Source organism: Ceratotherium simum, chromosome 39 (genome assembly GCF_057802395.1).
Source record: "Ceratotherium simum simum isolate JZ-2026a chromosome 39, ASM5780239v1, whole genome shotgun sequence".
Classification (NCBI taxonomy): Eukaryota; Metazoa; Chordata; class Mammalia; order Perissodactyla; family Rhinocerotidae; genus Ceratotherium; species Ceratotherium simum.
The window spans coordinates 3,200,728-3,227,234 of record NC_141938.1 but is presented as its reverse complement, the minus strand read 5'-3'; the positions used below and the strand labels follow the sequence as shown (position 1 = coordinate 3,227,234).

At 40.4% G+C, this 26,507-nt stretch overlaps 1 protein-coding gene across 1 annotated transcript; it reads left to right on the top strand.

The window, feature by feature from the left end:
• Positions 1–1,475: 1,475 nt before the first annotated feature.
• Positions 1,476–26,275, top strand: LOC106803894 (zinc finger protein 564-like). Its single transcript, XM_087426024.1, has 5 exons — positions 1,476–1,579; positions 19,757–19,883; positions 20,090–20,150; positions 20,521–20,753; positions 23,185–26,275. Exons 1-5 carry the CDS (start codon positions 1,577–1,579, stop codon positions 23,268–23,270), a joined length of 510 nt encoding a protein of 169 aa, XP_087282150.1. The 5' UTR covers positions 1,476–1,576; the 3' UTR covers positions 23,271–26,275.
• Positions 26,276–26,507: the final 232 nt, after the last annotated feature.

Below are 26,507 nucleotides of genomic sequence, written 5' to 3'. Positions count from 1 at the left end.
TGTAATTTACATCTCAATAAATCTGTTCAAATAAAGGAAGAAATACCTTAAGAGTTTTGCAATGCAACACAGTTTTGCAATCCAGGCTCTTAGGCATATGAGTTTCCAGGTTAATCAAAACATCCATCACCTCACAATGTTATCTTGTGTGTGTGTGTGTGTCTGTGTGTGTGTGTGTGTGTGGTGAAAATGCTTAAGATCCACTCTCTTAACAAATTGCAATTATACAATAGAGTATATGTGTAACAGATCATCATATTGTAATTTTTAAATCAATTTTATTAATTATACCTCAATAAAGCTGGGGGAAAATAGTTTCCAAGTGCATCCCAAAGTTACACAATGATTTATTGTTTTTCTTATGTCCATGAAAACCGAAATTCAATTATCTTAGGGAGGGCCGGCCCGGTGGCTTAGCAGTTAAGTGCGTGCGCTCCGCTGCTGGCGGCCCGGGTTCAGATCCCGGGCACGCAGCGAAGCACCGCTTCTCCGGCCATGCTGAGGCCGCGTCCCACATACAGCAACTAGAAGGATGTGCAACTATGACATACAACTATCTACTGGGGTTTTGCGGGGAAGAAAGGAGGAGGATTGGCAATAGATGTTAGCTCAGAGCCAGTCTTCCTCAGCAAAAAGAGGAGGATTAGCATGGATGTTAGCTCAGGCTGATCTTCCTCACAAAAAAAAATTAGGGATATTATACCATTTACTTTTCTAGGCACACAGGAGAAAACTGATATAAAATAAACTTCCCTCCGGTGTGAAATGTACAAGTGAAAATCAATGAACATCTCATAGCTTGTGGTTGCTCTGAGAAGAGTCCCTGTGCCCAGTTGGGGCTGTGGGGTTCCTACTTCCCACCAGAGTCAAGTGCCCTGGGATTCTTTATCCTAGGAACCAAAGGAGTGTGGGAGGGGAAGGATGGGTGGAAGGCTGAACACTGGCAAGGAATAAAGATCAAAATGGAGCCAGACTCTTTATTCAAGATGGTGAGGTCTCATTTAAGTGTCTGCATTTCTAAACAAAGGTTCAAGTTCCATGAGTGGCCTCACAGCCTTACCACCACGCCCTTGACCCCTAGAAGACATAAGACCCTCTCGTTCCAGTGTGGCCTGGCCTGGGTCACCGTTTTGTCTGTAGCTGCTCCTTCTTGCAACTGAATCAGGAATTCCCTGTGCACACCTGTGACCACGCGTTCATAGAGGAGGGGGAAACAACAGTGTCAGCCGCAGGCCTGGAAAACCTACTGTTTAACTGCAAATATCTAGGCGGGATGTGGTCTGGCCCAACCACAGAAGCTGGATTGGCTGAGCCCCGCGTCCTCTCCGACGGCTGTCATTCATGGTTGAGGGGGCGTAGCCTTTGGGAACTGTCCAATCAGGGGTGCTTCTGAGGCAGGTGGGTGGGGCAAAGCGCTGCCCTGCAGAGATATCCCATCTCCCTCAAGCCTTGCTCTAGTTCGTGGGTCACCTGCCTTAAAGGGACCCTGGTGGCTCTGCTGCAGCCTCTGTCCGGCTGTGATCTGCACTGGCCGTGGGAGTCACAGGAAGGACTCAGGGGACCCAGGAGTATAGAAATGGTGAGTGTGCGGCCCCGGGTGAGGAGAGGGGAGGAGGGGCTGGTCGGAACCGGCCGTGGCGGGACCGGCCTCCCCGCGGTCACCTCCGAGTCTGCGGACCCGAGTCCGCGGGGGCGCCGCTCGGACCTCAGTCCCCTCCGGCCGCAGCGTGGGGGCCGGGCCCGCAGCCGGGACCCCGGGCTTCCTGTGGTCACTGCGCGCGGCGACTGCGGCCCCGGAGCCTCTCTGGGCAGCTCTGCGCCCGCAGCCCCGCGTGTCCCCAGATGGTGCGGTGACCGCGGGGAGGGTCATCAGGGACAATCGTGACTCGGTCTCCGGGGCTCCTGCGTGGGAGGAGCTGTGGGCTGTGGGGTCCCCAGTGCCTCCTTTCTCCCCAGGGGGCTCCCATTTTCTTCCCTCTTTTCCACATAAAGGATGAGTTTAAGTGATTTTGCTGGATTGTTCAAAAACTGGGTTTGTGTCATCTGAAATATTAGTGGTGTTCCAAAGTAACTCCAGTGGGGAGCAGACCCTGTAGTCATTGTCTCCAAGCTAAGGCCCCCTTGGGCCTGCAAAGGGAAGGACTTGAAGGCCCAGTTGTGCTTCCTGGGGAGCCTCCCCCTGCAGGTGTCCTACTGCTCACACCCCCCATGGAAGGAGCCTCTATACTGAGAGGAGCTGCAGAGCCCTGGAAAGCTGGGGGTGCACGTGCTCATGTGGGTGGGGAGTGATGCCCTTTCTGAGGTTGTGGTTGTGGTTCCTTAGACCTAGACATTTTAAACATTGTATTGAGTGTTGTATCCATGATACGGGTGCACTCAGAGTGTCATTTGTGCATATTAAGAAGTCCGTGAGGGGTCGGCCCCGTGGCTTAGCAGTTAACTGCGCGCGCGCGCTCCGCTGCTGGTGCCCCGGGTTCGGATCCCAGGCGCGCACATACGCACTGCTTCTCCCGCCATGCTGAGGCCACGTCCCACATACAGCAACTAGAAGGATGTGCAGCTATGACATACAACTATCTACTGGGGCTTTGGGGGGGGGGGCAGAAAGAAGTCTGCGAAAATCAGGTGTTCTGTCCTGTGGACAGAGGGTTTAGGAATTTGGGAGTTCATTTGCATGAGAACTTTAAACTGAATCAGGCTGAGCGTGTCCTCACTGTGAGAAGGGAAGCCTGGGGGAGGCCGTGCTTCCATGCTCACAGGAGAGGGGAGGGTGTGTGGAGCTCCCAGAGTTCACTCCTGTGGCTGCTCAGGTGCCCCACCCTCCTCCACCAGGGACTGACTCACTCCAGGGGTTCTGTCCCAACAGGAGAGTCTAGACCCCAAATCTAGAAATATGCTCAACTTTCTGAACCTGAGTTTTCCTTCTGAACTGTAGGTAATCAGGTTGTTCTATGAGCTGATTCAACTATTTGTGTTTCTTCCTTGGATTCCTTTATTAACTGAAGTTTGCACCCCTTTGATTTTAGTTTCTGTTCGCACTTGGGCTTTTACAGTTTAAGTTGATATATAGATACTAGTGAGTAAGGCAGGAAAATTGTGGAACCAAATAGAATTTTTATTTTATTAGGCGAGAGAACCTCAAGATATGAGATGGGTATATTTAAGTTCTCTTGTACATTTTCCCATTTTCGGTCGGTTTTTGTGTGTCCATGTCCCTAGAGAACTTTGACATTTAAAAGGCAGTACTATTCCTAAGGCAAATGAATTCCTGTTTTAATGGCTGAGGAAAAAACATTTGAATTTTTATTTTAATTGATATGAAGAAAACACTGCAAAGCTTCTGTAAATCTTTAAATTCCTAGTACATTTAAAGGCTTAATTGCAAACCCCTAATGTGTTATAATATGTTATCTTTCCTGAAAATATCACTGATGTTTACTATAATGAAGGACAAATTGTGATGCCCCTTTCCTTTTAGTTAAAAAGGGATTTGTTAGTTTTCATTTTTTATGATTTAGAATTTCATATCCATTATTGTTTAAAGGATCAAATCTTGGAGTGGCTTCCTTTGTAGAAAGTACAAATTAAATTAGTTAATAAAGTAAAAGTTAATTAATAATAATGATTAAGCAGAGGAAAATATAGTGTATATAAATTTCTCTTTTATTTAAAATAAATATTGCATTGGAAGGATTGAACTATTTCTTTGAGAGGAAACTAACACAATTCCCTGCCTGCACGTCCTGCCCCACTCCTCTGCTCTCACTCCAGCCCCCCTCAAATGACCAGTTTTGATCACTGCTTCATCCTCCTGTTAGTGCTTCTTTATGTAAAAACAAGCCAGTGCAAATGACTGTTTTTCTTACCCCTGTTTGTCCTTGTAATGAGTGGCCAGGGTCCACATATTTGATGTTTGACTACTGAAAACTTAAGCCTCACCCCTCCCTTTCCCCTAGGCCTTCTTGTCTGGACGGGCTGATGAGAAAGCCTGGAGGCTCCTGCACTGTGAGCTGCTGCTGCTGGGCAGCTCCTCCTGTGAGCTGTGCTGCCCTGTGTGCACTGTTCACCCACCACGCCTGGTTCTATATACAGAGGAGTCCGAGTTGGCAGTTCCCTTAATTCCTTGTCCTTTGGGAGCAGGAGTATAAGAATGGCCCTCATTACAGTGGTCCAGGGTCCATGTCTTGTTGGAATCTATTTGTGTTTAGAGTGAAGATGTGACTGAGGCTGGGATTACCCAGACATTAGGGGGAATAGTGGAGGAGGTACAAGGATGATTCTACCCTGGGAATGAGGTGAGCCTATCACATGGTCACTCCTTAAAGAGCAGTTATTTCAGAGAGAAAGAAAAGAGACAGGGAAAGGCAGCCAGTAGATGGTGAGATTCTAGAGGGCTCACCAGGACCCCTAAGTAACTCTGTTGATGCTGCCCCTGCATCTGTTTGCCACAGAGATCCTGACCCTCTGGGTTATAGTGGACAACACCCACAGATTGCATTTTGCACAGCAAAGGGATTAGTTCAAACCCAACTTAAGCCTTCGTTCCTTAAACTCTGTAAAGCAACCCAGTTGTCATGGAGGAGGCCACTAACCCTGATGACAGTGATTTGAGGCTCTCTGGAGGGGGGCCTTAAGTTGTCCATAGGCTTCTGATGCAAGAAACTGGCCTAGGCCCCACACTATATTCTTTTAGATCTGCAATTATCGGCACCTATTGTGCTCTCTTGAAAATAGAGGCTCCCATAAGCACTGAACATGTGATCCTCTTCTAAGGTGCGTATTATGCCTTTGGCTCTGGAAACATCCCCCCACCAGCTCAGCACAGCTACTGACACCTATTTGTAATGTTGGAGCCAAACGTTGGCCCCCTGGCTTATGCCACCTGCAGGAGGGCATGGCCTTTCTTTTTTTTCTTTCTTTCTTTTTTTTTTTTTTTGTGAGGAAGATCAGCCCTGAGCTAACATCCGTGCTAATCCTCCTCTTTTTGCTGAGGAAGACCAGCTCTGAGCTAACATCTATTGCCAATCCTCCTCCTTTTTTTTTTTTTTTTTCCCCAAAGCCACAGTAGATAGTTGTATGTCATAGTTGCACATCCTTCTAGTTGCTGTATGTGGGATGCGGCCTCAGCATGGCTGGAGAAGCAGTGCATCGGTGCGCGCCTGGGATCCGAACCCGGGCCGCCAGTAGTGGAGCCCGCACACTTAACTGCTAAACAGGGCTGGCCCGGCATGGCGTTTCTTACGTCAGTCCCTTGAAAGATGTTAGGGTGCTGGAGGAGGTCACCTCTCTCCCAGAGGCCTTGGTTCCCTGAGTTCCTTGGGATTAACTGAGTGCACAGCACTGGGGAGTGCATAGACTTTAAGGACAACAATACACATTCATACATGATGGAGCTCAGTGGAGAGTTCCTGCTCTTCATCCCTCCATTGGGACATCCCTGATGAAGAACCTAACCTACAGGTCACCACAGCTAACCAAACTTCAGTCAGTCATTTTATTACTGGCCCACAATTAGCCCCATCTGCATGTGTTCAGACTCTTGGACTGTTGTCCAAAAGTTGCCCTTTTCTGGTAAAGGGACTCTTGACTCAGTGATATCCAGAATATAAATTGAGCTAACACTTGTCTTTACATTCCTAAGTCCACAATATAAGGACTCACAAGGACACGTCTTATCAACATTGGAATTCCAGATTACCGATGGTAATCATGGCACTTCAGAATATATAGTGCCTCGCTTTAAATTACGTGAGATATTTAACACTTTATCATAAAATAGACTTTGTGTTAGATGAGTTAGTCCAACTGTAGGGTAATGTAAGTGTTTTGAGCATGTTTCAGGTAGACGAGGCTAAGCTGTGCTGTTTGCCATGTTAGGTGTATTAAAGCATTTTTGGTGTACAATAACTTCAATTTACGATGGGTTTCTCAGGATGTAAGCCCCTCATAAGTCAAGGAAGATCTGTAAGTTCAAGTCACCTGAATGAAAGATGGCCTTTTTCAGTCATCAGTCACTCATCAGGGTTCAATTGTAATGAATTTGTTTTCATCTTTTTTTTCCCAATAGATTTCAGTTATTTTAGAGCAGTTTTAGGTTAACAGAAAAATTTATCAGAAGGTAAAGAGAGCTCCCACATAATCCCTATGTATCCACACAGTTTGCATTATTTTTTACATCTTCTATGACAGTGGTACATTTGTTACAATTGATGAACCACTATTGGTGCAATAAAGGGCAAAGTGTACACTGGCATTGACTTTTTTTGTGTGTGTGAGGAAGATCAGCCCTGTGCTAACATCTGCCAATCCTTCTCTTTTTTTGCTGAGGAAGACTGGCCCTGGGCTAACATCCGTGCCTCATCTTCCTCCACTTTATATGGGACGCTGCCACAGCATGGCTTGCCAAGCTGTCGTTGGTGCGCGCCTGGGATCCGAACCTGCGAACCCCGGGCCACCGCAGCAGAACGTGCGTGCTTATCCGCTTGCACCTCGGGCCGGCCCCCTGCGTTGACTGTTTGAGTTATATAATGTGTGGGTTTTGGCAAAGGTATAATGGCATCGATCCATCATTTCTGTATCATATAATGTCGTTTCACTTCCCTGAATTTTCTGTGTTCCATCTATTGATTCATGCCTCCTTCCAACCCCCAAATCCTTCAAAACCAAAGATCTTTTACTGGCTTCTGCCTTTCTCTTTTCCAGAGTGTCATATACTTGTGATCACACAGTGTGTGGCCTTGTGAGATTGGCTTCTTTCACTTTGCCATATATTTTTTAGGTTCTTCCATGTGTTTGCATGGCTTGACTCTTCGTTTCTTTCTATCACTGAATAGTATCTCATCATATGGATATGCCACTGATTGTCTATTCGAGTCTTGAAGGACATCTTGCTTAACTCTACCTCTTGCCAATTATGAAGAAAGTACCAACAAATATTAATGTACAGGTTTTCTGTGAGCATAAGGTTTCAACTCAATTGGAAAAATAACAAGGGGTGTGATTGCTGGTCTTACTATATATAGTAAGACTGTATTTCATTTTGAAAGTAAGTTCCTGTCTTCCATTGTAGGGGTACCAAATTCCATTCCCACCAGCAATGAATGAGGATTACCGTAGCTTCACATCTTCACTGATATTTGGTGTTCTGAGTGTTTTGAGTTTTACCTAATTAAGTTTTTAATGATACCTCATTGTTTCAGTTGCAATTTCCCAATGACATTTGCTGTGGAGCATGTTTTCATATTGCTTATCTCCCATCTATATATCTTCTTCAGTGAGCTGTCTGTTCAGATCTTTTGCCCATTTTTTAATTGGGTTGTTTGTCTTCTGACTATTGAGTTTTAAGAGTTGTTTGGTTATTTCAGATACCAGTCATTTATCAGATACATGTTTTGCAAAGATTTTCTCCTAATCTATGTCTTGTCTTTTCATTCTCTTAACACTGTCTTTCTCAGAGCACTTTTTTATTTGAATGAAGTGAAATTATCATTTTTTTCTTTTATGGACTTTACTTTGGGGTTGTATCTAAAAATTCGTCACCAAACCCAAGGTCATCTAGATTTTCTATTTTATCTTATAGGAATTTGTTCCTTTTGCATTTCACATTTAGATCTATGATGTGTTTTGAGTTAATTTTTGTGAAATATATAAGACCTGTGTCTACATTCATTTTGTGTGTGTGTGTGTGTTTGTATGTCGATATCCGTTGTTTCCAATACTATTTGTTTAAAAGACTTTCTTCTTCATTTGAATTGCCTTTCCTCTTTTGTCAAAGATCAGTTGACTGGGGTCGGCTCCGTGGCTTAGTGGTTAAGTGCGCGCGCTCTGATGCTGGCGGCCCGGGTTCGGATCCCGGGAGCGCCCCGAGGCACCACTTCTCCGTCCAACGTGAGGCCGAGTCCCACGTACAGCAACTAGAGGGATGTGAACCTATGACATACAACTATCTACTGGGGCTTTGGGGGGAAAAACTGAATAAATAAAATCTTTAAAAAAAAAAAAAATCAGTTGACTGTATTTGTCTAGGTCTGTATGAAAGTAGTTGACTTCTGCACATTCAGCCTTGCTATACTTTCTTATTAATTCCAGGAGAAATTTCTGTTGTAAATTCTTTCAAATGTTTCACAGAGATAAATCATGTCATGTGGAACAAATGTTATGAATTTAGCTATAGCATTTGTGAAGATGTTCTTTCTCAAGAAGTGGAAGTTCCCTTCTATTACTAGTTTGTCATCATAAATGGATGTTGGATTTTATCAAATCCTTTTTTATTTTCATTTTTCCCTTCTTTCATTTTTCATATTAGTAATTTTTGTCTTTCCTCTTTTCTTAGTTATCTTGACTAGATGTTTATCAGTTTTATTAGTCTTGTCAAAGAACCAGCTTTGTAAACAATTTTTCTCCACTGATTTCCCACAATTACATTAATTTCTTTTCTAATTTTTATTATTTATTTTATTGTGCTTACTTTGGGTTTAATTTGTTCTTCTTTTTAGTGTTTTCTAAGGTAGATGCTTACATTATTGATTATAGATCTTTCTTTTTTTTTCCAGTGTATTTGTTTGATGGCATACATTTTACTATAGGTACTGGTTTTGCTGCATCCCTCATTCTTTGATACATTGTTTTTTTATTTCACTTAGTTCAAAATAATTTTTAATTTCTTTTGAGACTTCTTTGATCCCAGGTGTTATTCAGAACTGTGTTGTTAAATCTCCATGTATTTGGGGCTTTTCCAAATATCTTGCTTTTATTGATTTCTAGATTAATGTTTGTGTGGTCTAAGAGCATATTTTGTATGATTTTTGTTCTTTCGGATTTGTTAAGGTGTGCTTTATGTCCCAGAATGTGTTCTGTCTTGATTAATGTTCCATGTGAACTTGAGAAATATGTGTAAGTCTACTGTTGTTGCATGAAGTATTCCATAGATTACAATGAAATCCAGTTGTTGTATAGTGCTGTTCAATTTAATTATGTCCTTCCTGATTTTTTGCCTGCTGGAATTTTGTGTGTGTGTGTGTGTGTGTGTGTGTGAGGAAGATTAGCCCTGAGCTAACATCCAGGCCAATCCTCCTCTTTTTGCTGAGGAAGAGTGGCCCTGAGGTAACATCTATTGCCAATCCTCCTCCTTTTTCTCCCCCAAAGCCCCAGTAGATAGTTGTATGTCATAGTTGTACATCCGTCTAGTTGCTGTATGTGGGACGCGGCCTCAGCATGGCCGGAGAAGCGGTGCGTCGGTGTGCGCCCGGGATCCAAACCCGGGCCGCCAGTAGCGGAGCGTGCGCACTTAACCGCTAAGCCACAGGGCTGGCCCCTCTCCTTGCATTCTATCAGCCCTTACCTTCTGTGTTTTTCCCCTCCTTTGTTAAGCACATACAAATGAAAAATTTCTGTGCCTTCTTGGAGAATGGACCCCTTTATCATTATGTAATGCCCCTCTTTGTCTATGGGTTTTCCTATAGACAAATCTGCATTGTCTATAATTCATATATCTATGGCACCTTTCTTTTGATTAGTGTTTGTATAATACATTTTTCTCATGCCTTCACCTTTTATCTCTCTGGGTCTCTATAAAGTGGCTTTCTTATAGATAACACATAATTAAATGTGATTTTTAACATCTGATATTACTGTATCTCTCTGTTTTATTGAGACCATTGATGATTAAAGTGGTTATTGACAGAGTTGGATTAATATTTATGAAAACTTTTACTGTTTTCCATTTTTACCTTGTTTATTTCTTTTTGTCTTCCACCTCTTTTCTGCCTTCTCTGTCATTAATTGAACTTTTTATCTGATTCTTTTTTTTCCTCTCACTTAGCATATCAATTTCACATTTTTTTAAAAAAATCTCTTTTAGTGGTTGGCTTTGAATTTTCAGTACATCCTTACAACCAGCCCACCTCCTCTGTGGAGTAGCAGTATACCACTTCACTGTTGTTCAAGTGCCTCATAACACATTATCCCGGTTTCAGACTCCCTGTCCCTTGTCACATTGTTGTCATTTATCTCACTTGTCCACAAGCTTATCATTACGAAGTACAGTGTTGCTAATATTATTTTAAACAGTGTCATCTGTTATATCAATTATGATAAGAAATATAAAAGATATTTACCCTTATTTATTGCATTTCTAATCCCCTTCATCATTTACGTTCTTTGTGAATTTTACAATGTTTTACTCAAAATAGGTACTAATGACAAATTCAATCAATTTTTGTCTCATAAAGTCTTTATTCCTCCTTTGTTTTTGAAGGATGGTTTTGCTTGACACAGAATTCTAGGAGAGTGTCTTTTTTAAATTCAAAACATTAAATATTTCTCTCCACTCTGTTCTTGATGGCATGGTTTCTGAAAAGAAGTCCAATTTAATTCAAATATTTGTTTGTCTATACCTAAGAAGTGTTTTCCCCTCTGGCTTCTTTCAATATAATCTCTTTGTCTTTGATTTTTGTCTAGTGTGAATATGATATACTTGGGTGTGTATTTTTTGTGTTTTTATATTTAGTGTTCTCTGAGCAGCTTGGATCTATAATTTGCCATCTATCATTAATTTTAGGAAATTGGTGGTTATTATTTATTTTTTCTGTTTCTTTCTGTCTCTGTTTTCCTTTAGGTATTTCCATAACGTATATTTTAAACCTCTTTTGAGGGAATGGTGTCAAGATGGTGGCATAGGCAGACTCTGAAATTACCTCCTCCCATGGGCACAACAAATTTACAACTACTCTTGGAATAATTACCCCTAAGAGAGAACTGAAAACTGACTAGAAAGAGCACCCACACCAAGGGACAGTGGTGGCTGAGGTTGAAGAGGCAGAAATTCCTTTCTGGAGAGAAAAAAGCCACCTTCCAGCCACAATGCTTCACAGCCAGCTGGGAGAAACCTTAAGGTATGAAGCCTTCCCTGGAGGAGTGGGGGTTCTGAGCAGGGGAGCATTACCACAATGAGCAGCTTTTGGACTCAGCACAACCAAGACAAGTGTCACAATACCTGGCTTTGCTGGATATTAACTACAATGGGGAATACCCCCAGAAAACCTATTGGACATAAGGGGGAAAAAGCCTGCTCTTAAAGGGCCCATGCACAAATTCACTCATTTCAGAAAGCAACATAAAATCACCAGAAAGAAAAGTTCACAGTCCATTGGTGAAAAGAGACTCACCTGATAGGTTCTGAGTGCATCTCAGTGAGTGGTGAGACATCCCCAGGGACTGAGACCTTGATGGCAGCCATTATTGTGACCTAGTACAGGCATGCTGACACAGACGCTGGCAGATGCCATTGGAGTTTTTCCTCTGCCTATTAGCACAGGGGTCTGCCCTACTCACTAAAGCACTAATTTAATCCAGCTCAGACAGGGCAGGCAGCCCACCCTAGGGACTGGCCCCACCCAACATCAAGCCCTCAGGCAACTTGTAGGTCCACATAGGTGGGGTGCCTGGAACCTCTGCAACTGAGTGAATGGGTCTGCTTTTGCAGGGCAGGGCATGCACAAGGGTGGGCCTGCATTGGTGAAGTGTGTGGGGCCTCTGCAGTGGGGTGACTGGGTCCACTTCAGTGGGTCGGGGCACCCGCACAAGGCAGGACTGTGTTGATGGGGTGTGTGGCCCTGCAGGCAGTGGGGCCTGTCAGCTACAGCAGAGTTGTGCTTCTCAAACAGCCACATAAGGGATTGGCCCCACCTTCCAAAACCTGAAAAAATTGGGTGCTGCCATGCTTGGGGCTGGCCCGACCCATCTGCAACCTTGAGAGACCTGACAACAGCGTTGCAGGCCAGAGGCCTACAGAAATTATAAGCCTCTTAGCCTAGTAACCAGCCACACTGGGGGCCTACACACTTAACAGAAAAACTGCAACAGGAATGTGCTATTAGACCTTGCAGCCAACTGTGCTGGGGCTTCCCATGCCCAAGAAAATGACTGAAAAGACCATAGCAGCCACACACTGCTGAGCATTATAACCAGCCGGCCATGGGAACAGCTTAGCTTCCCCAGGCACCTGCAGCAAGAGCAACCCTGCTATAACAGAAAGTCAGATGTAGCCCACACAGGGGACACTCCTGGAACATTTGAAACATGATGAGAGGGAGACACACTGCTGAGCCTCATAAGGCCACCTCTCCAAGAGCAGGAGATGTAGCTGACCTACCTAATACATAGGTATAAGCACAGAGAAAGAGGCAAAATAAGGAGACAAAGGAATATGTTTCAAGTAAGGGACCAAGACAAAACCCCAGAAAAAGAATTAAATGAAACAGAAATGAACAATCTACTTGACAAAGAGTACAAATAGTCATAAGGATGCTCACTGATCTTGGGAGGAGAATGGAGAAACTCAGTGAGAACTTCAACAAAGAATTGGAAAATATAAAAAAAAACCAATCAGAAATGAAGAATTCAATACCAGAAATGAAAAATTCACTAGAAGAACTCAATAGTGGAGTAGATGATACAGAAGAACAAATCAGTGAGCTGGACAAAAGACTAGAGAAAATCACCAAAGCTGAACAAATAAAAGATAAAAGAATTAAAAAGAAGGAGGACAATCTAAGGGACCTCTGGGACAACATCAAGCACAGTAATATCTGTGTTATAGGTGTCCCAGGAGGAGAAGAGAGAGACAAAGTGGCAGAGAATCTATTTGAAGAAATAATCACTGAAAACTTTCCTAACCTAAGGAAGGAAACAGACATCCAGGTACAGGAAGCACAGAGAGTACCAAACAAGGTAAACCCAAAGAGACCTACACCAAGAGACATTATAATTACAATGTCAAGTTTTAAAGATAATGAGAGGGGCTGGCCCAGTGACACAGTGGTTAAGTGCGCCCACTCCGCTACCACTGCCCGGGGTTCACAGGTTCGGATCCCAGGCACGCACCAATGTACCGCTTGTCAAGCCACGCTGTGGTGGCGTCCCATATAAAGTAGAGGAAGATGGGCATGGATTTTAGCCCAGGGCCAATCTTCCTCAGCAAAAATAGGAGGATTGGCATCGGATGTTAGCTCAGGGCTAATCTTCCTCACAAAAAAAATAAAGAGAGAATCCTAAAAGCTGCAAGAGAAAGGTAACAAGTTATATACAAAGGAAACCTCATAAGACTATCAGCTGACTTCTCAGCAGAAACCTTACAGGCTAGAAGGAAGTGGTATGATATATTTTAAATGCTGAATGGAAAAAACTTACAGCCAAGAATACTCTACCTGGTAAGGTTATCATTCAGAACGGATGGAGACATAAAGAGTTTCCCAGATAAGCAAAAACTAAAGGAGTTTATCATCAAGAAACCAGCTTTACAAGAAAAGCTGAAGGGACTTATTTAAGTGGAAAAGAGAAGACCACAAATAGGAATAGAAAATTATCCAAAAAAAAAAGCAATAAAATCACTGGTAAAGGCAAACATACAATAAAGGTAGCAGATCAACCACCTATGAAGCTAATATGAAGGTCAAAAGACAAAAGTGTTAAAATGATCTATCTCCATGATAAGAGAGTAACAGATACACAAGCACAAAAAAAGAGCTTAGATATGATGTCAAAAATATAAAATGTGGGAGGAGGGGAATAAAAGAGTAGTGCTTTTAGCAAGAAGTCAAACTAAAGAGACCATCAACTTAATATAGGTTACTATATACGTAGGTTATTGTATATGAACCTCATGGTAATCACAAACCAGAAACCTATAATAAATACACAAAAAATTAAGAGAAAAGAACCCAAACATAATACTAGACAAAGCCATCAAACCACAGAGAAGAGAGCAAGAGAAGAAGAAAGGAACAGAGAAGGACTACTAAAACACCCAGAAAAAAGTAACAACATGGCAATAAGTACATTCTTATCAATATGTACTTTAAATGTCAATGGACTAACTGCCCCAGTCAAAAGGCATAAGGTGGCTGATTAGGTAAAAAAACAAGACCCATATATATGCTGCATACAGGAGACACACTTCAGACCTAAAGACACTCACAAACTGAAAGTGAAAGGATGGAAAAAGATACTCCATGCAAATGGCAATGAAAAGAATGCTGGATTAGCAATACTTAGACAAAATAAACTTTAAAACAAAAACTGTAACAATAGACAAAGAAAGGCACTACATAACGATAAGGGGAACAATCCAACAAGAGGATATAACACTTGTAAATATCTATGCACCCAACATAGGAGCACCTAAATATATAAAGCAATTATTAACAGACATAAAAGGAGAAATAGACAGCAACACAATAATAGTAGGAGACTTTAACACTCCACTTACACCAATGGATAGATCATCCAAACAGAAGATCAATAAGGAAACATTGGCCTTAAATGACACATTAGACCAGTTGGACTTAGTACATATATACAGAACATTCTATCCCAAAACTGCAGAATACACATTCTTTTCAAATGCACATGGAACATTCTCCAGGATAGATCACATATTAGGCCACAAAATAGGTCTCAATAAATTTAAGAAGATGGAAATAATACCAAGCATCTTTTCTGAGCACAACCATATGAAACTAGAAATCAACTATAGGAAGAAAATCAGAAAAGCCACAAATATGTGGAGATTAAACAAAATACTACTGAACAATGGTTGGGTCAATGAAGAAATCAAAGGAGAAATCAAAAATACCTGGAGACAAATGAAAATATGATATGCCAAAATTTACGAGATACAGCAAAAGCAGTTCTAAGAGGGAAGTTTATAGCAATACAGGCCTACCTCAAAAACAAGAAAAATCTCACAAAAACAATCTAACAGTGCACCTAAAGGAACTGGAAAAAGAAGAACAAAGCCCCAAATCAGTAGAAGGAAGGTAATAAGAAAAGAGCAAAAATAAATGAAATAGAGACTAAAAAAATAATTAGGAAAAAATCAATGAAACAAAGAGCTGATTCTTTGAAAAGATAACAAAATTGACAAACTTTCAGCTAGACTCACCAAGAAAAAAAGAGAAGGCTCAAATAAATAAAATCAGAAATGAAAGAGGAGAAATCACAATGGACACCTCAGAAATAGAAAAGAATATGAGAATACTATGAAAAGCTATATGCCAACAAATTGGATATTCTAGAAGAAACAGATAAATTTTTAGAATTATACAACCTTCCAAAACTGAATCAAGAAGAAATAGACAATTTGAATAGACCAATCACCAGTAAGGAGATTGAAACAGTAATCAAAAACCTCCCCAAAAATGGAAGTCCAGGACAAGACAGCTTCCTGGTGAATCCTATGAAACATTCAAAGAAGACTTAATACCTATCCTTCTCAAACTTTTCCAAAAATTTGAAGAGGAGGGAAAGCTTCCTAACTCATTCTATGCAACCCCAATATCAAAACCAGACAAGGATAACAACAAAAGAAAATTACAAGCTAATATCATTGATGAACATCAATGCAAAAATCCTCAACAAAATACTAGCAAATCAAATACAACAATACATAAAAAGATCATACAACATGATCAAGTGGGATTTATTCCAGGAATCCAGGGATGGTTCAACATCCACAAATCAATCAACATGATGCACCACATTGACAAAATGAAAAATAAAAATCACATAATCATCTCAATAGATACAGAGAAAACATTTGCCAAGATACAGCATCCATTTATGATAAAAACTCTGAATAAAATGGGTATAGAAGGAAAGTACCTCCACATAATAAACACCATATATGACAAACCCACAGCTAATATCATTCTCAATGGTGAAAAACTGAAAGCTGTCCCTTTAAGAACAGGAACCAGACAAGGATGCCCACTTTCACCACTCTTATTTAACATAGTATTGGAAGCCCTAGCCAGAACAATCAGGCAACAAAAAGAAATAAAAGGGATCCAAATTGGAAAAGAAGAAGTGAAACTCACTATGTACAGATGACATGATTTTATATATAAAAAACCCTAAAGAATCCACCAAAAAACTTTTAGAAATACTAAATGAATATGGTAAAGTTGCAGGATACAAAATCAACATACAAAGATCAGTTGCATTTCTATACACTAGCAATGAAGTAGCAGAAAGAGAAATCAAGAATACAATCCCATTTACAATTGCGACAAAAAGAATAAAATAACTAGGAATGAACTTAACCAAGGAGATGAAAGATCTGTACACTGAAAACTATAAAACATTGTTGAAAGAAATTGAAGAAGATACAGAGAAATGGAAAGATATCTCATGCTTTTGGATTGGAAGAATTAACATAGTTAAAATGTCCGTACTCCCTAAAGCAATCTATAGATTCAATGCAACCCCTATCAGAGTTCCAACAACACTTTTCACAAAAATAGAACAAAGAATCCTAAAATTTATATGGAACAACAAAAAACTCTGAATAGCCAAAGGAATCCTGAAAAAAAGAACAAAGTTGGAGGGATCACACTCTCTGACTTTAAAATATACTACAAAGCTATAGTAATCCAAACAGCATGGTAGTGGCACAAAAACAGACACAGAGATCAATGGAACCGAATTGAGAGCCCAGAAATAAACCCACACATCTATGAATAGCTAAATTTTGACAATGGAGCCAAGAACATCAAATAGAGAAAAGAAAGTCTCCAATAAATGGTGTTGGGAATACTGGATAGCCACATGCAAAAGAATGAAAGTAGACCATTATCTTACACTATACACAAAAATTAACTCAAAATGGATTAAAGACTTGAATGTAAGACATGAAACTTCTAGAAGAAAACATAGGCAGTACTCTCTTCAACATCAGTCTTAGCAGGACATTTTCAAGTACCATGTCTGAACGGGCAAGGGAAATAGAAGAAAAAATAAACAAATGGGACTACATCAAACTAAAAAGCTTCTGCACAGCAAAGGAAACCATCAACAAAACGAAAAGACATCCTAACAAATGGGAGAAGATATTTGGAAACCATACATCTGATAAGGGGTTAGTCTCCAAAGTATATAAAGAACATATATGTCTCAACAAAAAAATTAACAACCCAATTAAAAAATGGGCAAAATATCTGAACAGACATTTCTCCAAAGAAAATATACAGATGGCCAACATGTACATCAAAAGATGTTCAACATCACTAATTATCAGGGAAATGCAAATCAAAACTACAATGAGATATCACTCATGCTTGTCAGAATGGCTATAACTAACAAGACAGGAAACAATAAGTGTTGGAGAGGATGTGGAGAGAAGGCAACTGTCATACACTGCTGGTGGGAGTGCAAACTGGTGGAGCCACTGGTGGAAAACAGTATGGAGATTCCTCAAAAAATTAAGAATAGAACTACCATACGATCCAGCTATTCCACTGCTGGATATTTATCCAAAGAACATGAGAACATGAATGTGTAAAGATATATGCACCCTTGTGTTCATTGCAGCATTATTCAAAATAGCCAAGACTTGGAAGCAACCTGGGTGCCCATCAAGGGATGAATGGATAAAGAAGACATGGTATATACATACAATGGAATATTGCTCAGCCATAAAAAAGGATGAAATCTGGCCATTTGTGGCAACATGGATGGACCTTGAGGGTATTATGCTAAGCAAAATAAGTAAGAGGGACAAAGTCAAATACTGTATGATCTCACTCATAAATAGAAGATAAAAACAACAACAACAAAACACATGGAGACAGAGATTGGATTGGTAATTACCAGAGGTGAAAGGGGGACAGAGAAGGGTAAAAGGGGTGATTAGGCACATGTGTATGGTGATGGATTGTAATTAGTCTTTGGGTGGTGAACATGGTGTAATCTACACAGAAATCGAAATATAATGATGTACACCTGAAATTTATATAATGTTATAAACCAATGTTGACACGAGAAAAAATAATAAATAAGTAAACCTCTGTTAAAAAGTGTTGTACTAATGGGTTCATCGATACTGGGTTCTGTCTCTTTTGTTCTTTTCCATCTTTGCATTCGACTCTGGTGAAATAGATTTTTTTGAGTACAGACTTTGTTAAGAACAGAACACTTGGGACATATTTCGAAATGCCATCTTTCTTTTCTCTTTCCCAATTTTGGAGACACTGGTTTGCCCTGTGACTCGATGCTCTCATGGATCTAAGAAGAATTGTTCATTTCACATTTGTTCATTTTCCTCTTATGAGATTGAGAAGGATAGCTTTTAAACTCCCTGAGGGCCAAACCAGAAGTTGTCAGGGCATCACCTAGAGTGGTTGCTTGGGAAACAATTTGTCCTCAATTGGAGAATGGAGATTTCATATTCTATTGTTCTATTTTATGTTCTATGGAGGGAAGCACTCTTGAATCCTTTACATATTTTTTAATCATGGACAGATTCACCTTCAAACCATTGTGGACCTCAAGGAACTGGCTTGCAATCTGCAGCTCTTAATCTGCCTCTCAAAGGCAGCAAGGCCCGGGATACTCTGTTAGGGTTTGACCAAAAAAAGCTCTTGTGGGGGCCGGCCCTGTGGCGCAGCAGTTCAGTGCGTGTGCTCCACTTTGGCGGCCTGGGGTTCGCAGGTTTGGATCCCAGGCGTGCACTGCCGGACCGCTTGTCAAGGCATGCTGTGGCGGCGTCTCATATAAAGTAGAGGATGATGGGCTTGGACGTTAGCCCAGGGCCGATCTTCCTCAGCAAAAAAGAGGAGGATTGGCATCGGATGTTAGCTCAGGGCTGATCTTCCTCACAAATAAATAAATAAGTAAATACAAGCTCTTGTGACACATTATTATGTCACTATGTGTTCTGAAATTGGCTGGAAGCAGCCCTGAGGCTCACGAGTGTAGGGTTTTTATGTTGTACATTGTCATGCCTTTTTCCTTACATCTGAACTCTAAGTTCCAAGTAACTTTGGAGTCCCATGAAGTTAGACAGAGAGAAAAAGAAAGAACTGAGTCTGTGATAAATATTACACGTGTTAACAGCAGTGCTTCCCCCACCAGAATATTTACCTTCAGGCAGCTGCATCTGATTACTTGTAATGGCCTAGAGAACTTTAAGACAATGTGGCCAGCTGGCTTTGTTAAAAGTTTGACTTTTACAGGCTTCTTGTACTCTCATGCTTGGTGATGGGATGAGAAAAAATAGCTTTCAGTTCTTCACTATGTTTTTATCCATTGAAACCTCGTGCAGGGCTGGCCCCGTGGCTTAGTGGTTAAGTGCGTGCGCTCCGCTGCTGGCGGCCCGGGTTCAGATCCCAGGCGCGCACCGACACACTGCTTCTCCAGCCATGCTGAGGCCGCGTCCCACACACAGCAACTAGAAGGATGTGCAGCTATGACATACAACTATCTACTGGGGCTTTGGGGGGGGAAATAAATAAATAAAATCTTAAAAAAAAAAAAAAGAAAGAAACCTCATGCAGATTTCACCCTCTGCCTCATGGAGTGCTGTAACTGGTGAGTAATAAGGAAGAAGATGAAAGGATTCTTCTCACAAGGAATCATCAGTCTTAAAATGATATTTGTTTCATTTGTATAGCATTTCTGTCATTTCCCAGCGTGCTCTGGACCCTGCCATTAGAGAGAAATAAGATGCTCTGGACCCTGCCATTAGAGAGAAATAAGATATAATGTGATCACAGTAAAAGCGTGTAAATAATTTCTCTGTATTCATGATGCTGTTAAATTGATGAGGAAGTGTGTACAGAGAGTGAGTTTCTGATGATCGAGTCATAGAGTGAATGTTTGGAGGAGACAGAATCATACATAACGTTCCTACAAAGGGTGTATAGACGTCTAGTACTGTCAGTCTCATGCACCTTACTGTACACATATTTGGATGCTTCAGGTCTCAGTGGCCATTGAGGATGTGTCTGTGACCTTCACCCTGGAGGAGTGGGCTTTATTGGATCCTTCACAGAAGAAACTCTACAGAGATGTGATGTCGGAAACCTTCAGGAATCTGGCCTCCATTGGTAAGGATGAGGACGTTTCTTCATTTAGTCAATTAAAGAACAAATGTTTCCTGCCCATTGATGTTGCTCCAATATTTGGAATGTGGAAAGGGGGTATGTTGACAAATAAACAAGGCATGGTCACAGCTCATCATGGACCTAGAATTGAATAATTTTTTTTATAATTTCTAACACTTTGGAATCATTTTTCTTGGTTTGCATTTTAGGAAAGAAATGGAAAGATCATGACATTGAAGATCAGTACAGAAACCAGGGGAGAAAACAAAGGTGAGTCACACTCGCAATATGAAGCAGTGTCTCACGTGGGAATCCTGGTATGTTATAAAGTTTCTAAAGAAGCAAACAAAACAAATAATCTCGGCTTCAAATTTAGTTATTCTTAGAAATTTTTCACTAAAAATCCTTTCTGAAATGTGACAGAGTTGTTTAGTGTTTGCAAAAGAGTTTACTTGGAAACAGTGTTAATAATCTGTATGAATTTCAGTGTTTAAATAGCGGCAAAGCGAAGTCCTCTTGCAGTGCATTCCGTATATTGAATTTTAAACAATTCAGATAAAGCAGAAAAACCTAGACTATTTCTATAAATCATAATGTAATAAATATAAAATCATTAATAATGTGATTTTTTTTTCCACAGAAGTCATATGGTAGAGAGACTCTTTAAAAGTAAAGAGGGTGATCAATATGGAGAAAACTTCATCCTTGTTCCAAATCTCAGTCAGAACAAGAAAACTCCTGGAGTGAAACCACGTGAATGCAGTGCATGTGGAAAAGTCTTCATGCATCATTCATCTGTTAAGAGGCACATGAGATGTCACACTGAACACAAACCATCTGAGTATCAAAAGTATGGAGAGAAGCCATATAAATGTAAGGAAAGTGGGAAAGCCTTTGTTTATTTCCACGTTTTAGAAAAACATGAAAGAAATCACAATGGAGAGAGAACCTGTAAGTGTGAGGAATGGGGAAAGACTTTGTTTATCTCCACATTTTAGTAAAACATGAAAGAAATCACAATGGAGAGAGAACCTGTAAGTGTAAGGAATGTGGGAAAGCCTTTATGTGGCTCAAAACCCTATGAAGACACATGAGGATGCACACTGGAGATGCTTCTTATAAATACAAAGAATATGAGAAAGGCTTCAATTGTTCTAGTTCACTTCAAGTACATGAAAGAACCCACACTGGAGAGAAACTGTATGAATGTGCAAAATGTGGTAAAACATTCACTTGTCCCAGTTCTCTTCAAAGACATGAAAAAACTCATACTGGAAAGAAACCCTATGAATGTAAGGAATGTGGGAAAGCCTACAGATATTGTACTTCCTTACAGACACATGAAAGGACTCACACAGGAGGGAAACCTTATGAATGTAAAGAATGTGGGAAAGCCTTTATTTAGTATTGCAAGTTCACTTAGAATACATGAAAAAACCCACATTATAGAGAAACCTTATCAATGTAAACAATGTGGAAAAGCCTTTAGTTATCATAATTTTCATCAACATGAAAGAAGTCACACAGGAGAGAAATTATGAATGTAAGTAATGTGGTAAAGCCTTCAGTTATTAAATTTCCTTCCAAATACATAAATAAGTCACACTGGAGAGGAACCATATGAATGTAAAACATGTACTACAGCATTCACTTGTCCCAGTTCTCTTCAAGTACATGAAAGAAGTCATGCTGGAGAGAAACCTCATGAATGTAAGGAATGTGGGAAAACCTTCATTTGTCACACAAACTCGCAAAGATACATGAGAGTGCACACTGGAGAGAAACCGTATAAATGTGTGGAATGTGAGAATGCCTTCAGTGATTCCAGTTCTTTCCAAAGGCATGAAAGGACTCACTGGACAAAACCTCTTGAAGGTAAACAGAGTGGGAAGGACTTCAATGGGCCCACTTCCTAAAATGTGAAAACTCCCACCAAAAAGAAATATAAATGTAAATAACATGAGAAAGCTTGATGGGAATTAATGCATCTATAATGTTCAGAAAGCTTTTCAATATGAAAGAGTTACTATCAAAGTTGTAAATATATTGTGTTTACTAAGGCTGTTTGTTAAGGTACATCATTGGACTGTGGATTTCTACTAATTATTTCAGAAATGAATATTGAGGTGAGATAATCCTATAAGTCATTTTTCTACTATAGTACATAAGATTAATAGTGATTTTTTCCTTAAATATGTTAATATTTTCATATTTATGAAATAATAAATATGCCTAATTTTTTTTAAAGCTTCAGTGCATGGTTGTGTATCCTAGTTGTTAGTTTAGTTCCCTATGTGAGCCACCACCACAGTATTACAACTGACACATGGGTGGTGTGCCTCCACAACCAGGAAACAAACCCAGGCCATGGTAGTGAGGCCACAAAATCTGAACCACTAGACCACCAGGGCTGGCTCTTCTCTTTATTTCCTGAAGCCAGTTAGATCCATGCCTGAATTGACGTGTATTTCTCACATGCGATTAGGTTTATTTTTTTATAATGTTTTATTTTTTGTGTGTTAAGGGGCCATTGGAAAATGACAGTTTGATATTTGTTGGGATTTTCATCGTGGCCTTGTGTGGCAGTTCCAGGATATCCTTATTCAATTATATATGTATAGTGCTCCTTTTTTCTTTTACTGAAAAAGCTCCTTTTTTGTGATGTTGAATATAGGAGACTTTTTCCGTTTTTCATCCTATTAAACAGTTGGAATAATTTTTTATGTATGGCAAGCTTATCAAAGAGTATAGTTTCATGGGAATTATTATTTTCACATTTAGGCCTTTGCTCCTTGTCCTTCCTTCTGACTAGTACTTGGTGAATAGACTTTGATTAATAAGAGAGACCTACGATAGGGCACAAAAAGCTAGAGTTGGAGATATCCTTCCTGTGAGTAGTGTTAGGAAGTAGATTTTCCAGAATCCAGCCCCTTTATACTTCCCAGTTAGAATTCAGCAAGAGCCCCACTTGCATGAGATTTGGAAGGCAGAACAGAAGAACACATTAGTCACATTTTGGAGCTGCCATACAGGGAGAGAGGCAGAAACTTAGGAGCTTTGAAGACTCCATCTTCTAGCCAATTTTCTGGATTTTTTGCCCTTCCACTCAAGAGTGTCCTCAAAACCACCACCAACTCTTTGATTTCCATTGAATTTGAGGTGTAGTTTTCCAATGATGTCTTCACAAGTTCCACCTCAAAGATCCATCAGAGTTTGGATTTTTCTGTAAAGCCTCTTGTGTCTACCAGGAAACAGATTCAAACTTGCATGACTGAGCATGTTCTCTGATTCCTCTCTTTTCTAGATTTTATCTGCGTAAGGTCTCATGTGTATAGGAAGCACGTTATGCTGTTAATACTGCTAGCCAGGATGTTTCCTGATTCACCTTGACATCCACAGTGGTGCATTCAAAAAGAAGGACCTGGAAGTCTGTTTCTCTGCTGCATTCTGCAGTGGCTGCCTTGACTTGCTTCTTCCATGTGAGAAGAAGCACCTTCCTCCACTCAGAAAGACTGTTAAATGTTACTTATAGATGAACGTGATCAGTAGTTGTTTCATAGAAATAGCTTATCAACTGTCTTCTAAGTCCTCATATGCTAACAAATATTATTGTTTTTTAGTTCATCAGAGGATATATTAAAATATTCCATTATAATTATGGATTTTCAGATAAACTTTTCAGTTTTATTTAATCATTTTACATTATGAGTCAGTATTATCATGTGCATACAAGTTCAGGTATTTTTTCCTCAGGAAAATTTTAGTTTTTATTCTTTTACAGTTATAATTTTTGTCATGAAACTATTCTTATGCATTCTCAATACCAAAAATTTAAATCATGGTTTTCTCAGTGTCCTTTGCTAGTGACCCAGAGGATCACATCTGTAATCAAAGAGAGGGGTGTAATGAATTCTAATAAGAATGACCACAGACCATACAGGATTGTGAGGTGTAACAGTGACAGGGTGCTCAGAAGGACTTCTTATGGGATTTTGGCAGGTGTTAGATGAGTTGATTGCTATTCAAGGAAGCAAGACATTTTTCTGTATTGAATGCTGTGAGAAGGTAAACTCTATTCTATCCTTGGTAAACATAATCGTTGTTTTCTAGAAGACGGTGACAATTTAATGGAGCTAAACTTAATTTCTAAGAAGCTCCAGTCAGTCATATTAGTAAGAAGAGGGAAATAATGATCATTTTTATGATTTGGAATTTTATATTTTTCCATTTTTAGAGATAGAGTTACAAAGTTCCCTTATACATATCTTGGTCCATTGTGGTTACCATTTACCTTTGATGAATGATGAGTGACATTTTTCTCATCAACAGGATAAGACTTGGCCTTGCAGTGACTGCAGGCAGCTCCTGGTCCTCTGGGACAGATTTTGGCTTTACTACTTATTTTCAAAACACTGATGTATCTCTTATGGTGTATTAGACCCTGTTTACCATAAAGTACCTCAGTTAAAATACATAGATTCTCTCCTTAATATACTACATAATATTATTAATATTTCCTTTGTGACTCAACTGAGGCCTTTGAGTTTAGGTAAATTGTGAGACAGTACAAACCTAGCAAGGGAGACAGGGCCACTGTGCCAGTCAAGGCTTTCTTTCTCGGAGACTATGCTCTTGATGCTAATGTTTCAACATCCCTCACATGCCATGCACTATAGAGTCAGTGTACCCAATTCAGTAGAAATAAGGCACAGTAGGATTTGGATATAGTGAGGTGAAACAAAGCAGTTCTTGCAGTAGTGGTGCTTATATGTTTCTGGGAAAAGAGATGGTTAACAAATGGTAAAGCTTTGGTTTGTAAGCTGGAAGTAAGGGCTTTGAAGAAAAGTGAAAAAACAATATGAGCTAATAGGGAGGCTGAGGTGTGTGTATATCTTTTCTGCGAGTGTAGGAGTGAGTGAGGATGTCATTATTATTGTTACCTGGACTTGAGACTTCCTATTAATTTAGGCCACAGATAATTGTGGTGTCTTTTTGTGTTTAATATTATAGGAGAGAATTTTCATTTACCTTTAAATGTTTAAAATGTTTAGGTTTTTCATTTTGCTGCTTTACAGACTGAGTGCAACATATACCACTAAACCATGGAGTTCCTCCGTTTAGAGAAACAGTTACAATCACCTGCACTGTTCTAGGGATGCCGGCCCTGATATCTGTTCCCCTACATTAAACCCAGCATATATGGTGTTAAAACCAAAAGCACTCATCCCCTTTCCCTGCTTCTCTAAGTTACATTCATATGTAAATATCAGTTTTTTAAAACCTTTGTATCCCTGAACTTCACAAGGCAGATAGAAGTTACAAATTGTTAAAAGCCCAGGTAGCCTGGAGGTGGGCTCACTCTGAAGTTTTGGCTAATTACCAGTTCTTGAGTTTTGTTACAGGGAAACTGATATCTAGAAAATATCAAGGAGCTAAAGCTTCTCAGACCTCAACTCCTTGGCTTCCCAGTGCCAAAATCCACCATCCACCACAGAGACAACCAACCAAGGACACCTGCGATTCCCTTGTCTCGCCATCCTCCTCCCTGCCAGCAGCCTCACGAGGCCAAATGCAGGCTGGAGGGAAAGCGCTGATCAGCAAGGCCACAGGCTCCCCCTCCCTACGAGATGCCGCATTCCTCACAACCTTTAAAACCCCTTGCCTCCTATCTTTCGTGGAGACAGGATGAATTTGAGAGCTCTCGTCTTCCAGCTGACATCACCCAAAATAAAAACTCTTTCCTTGCCATAAGCCTGACATTCCGGTTTTTTTTTGGCCCCTCTTTTGTGGTGGGTAAAGAACCTGAGTATGTATCTGGTAACAACATATGGCATCCTGAGTGTGTTCTATGAGTAGAGTGATAGCTATGTGAGTCCACTCTATCTCCCAGTGGAAACCCCAAAAAGAGCTACGAATGTTCAGAGGCAATCATGTAAGGAATAATTGAGGTGAGCTGCAGAGAGAGAGGGTATCATTTTGAGTAGCATCCTAATTGAGTATAAAAAGCAAAATGGGAAATTTTCAACATCTTTTCATCACAGGAGTGGCTGGAAGACTTGTTTCAGTGATTCACAGAGCCCCATTGCCATATTGCTGTTCACACGTCTCTTTCCCATATGCTTAGATTTCCAGCACATGTTCTGGACAAGTGGGAAACAACATTAACAACTTCGAGGTTTACAAGAGCAAAGGAAGTTCAATCTTTTCCATTTTTTTAGTGTTAACTTCTGTATTGGAGGTTTGGTTCACATGGGCACCGCAAGAGTGTTCTTTTGGTATGATGATATAGTTTCCATCTTTTCCTGGCAGTATTACTATGCATTTGTGAAAACTCATGAGTACATTAAAAATATTCTATATATATTTGTATATGTTATATGTGTGTGTCTAATAATTAGAAAACACAAAACACAATTGCTTTCATATGCTAGGAGACTGTTGAGCTCTCCTGACCCTTTATTTTTATGTGCTCAGCTCTTCTTTCCACCAAAGGAGGGCTCCTTCTTAGGAAGAAGTGGAGGATTGGGGAAGAAGGACTCAGTCCTCCACAGGCCTTTCTTGCAACCCTGTCTTAATTGAAAAAAACATGCTAGAGCTGCACCTGCCCTCATCTCATCCACATACCAG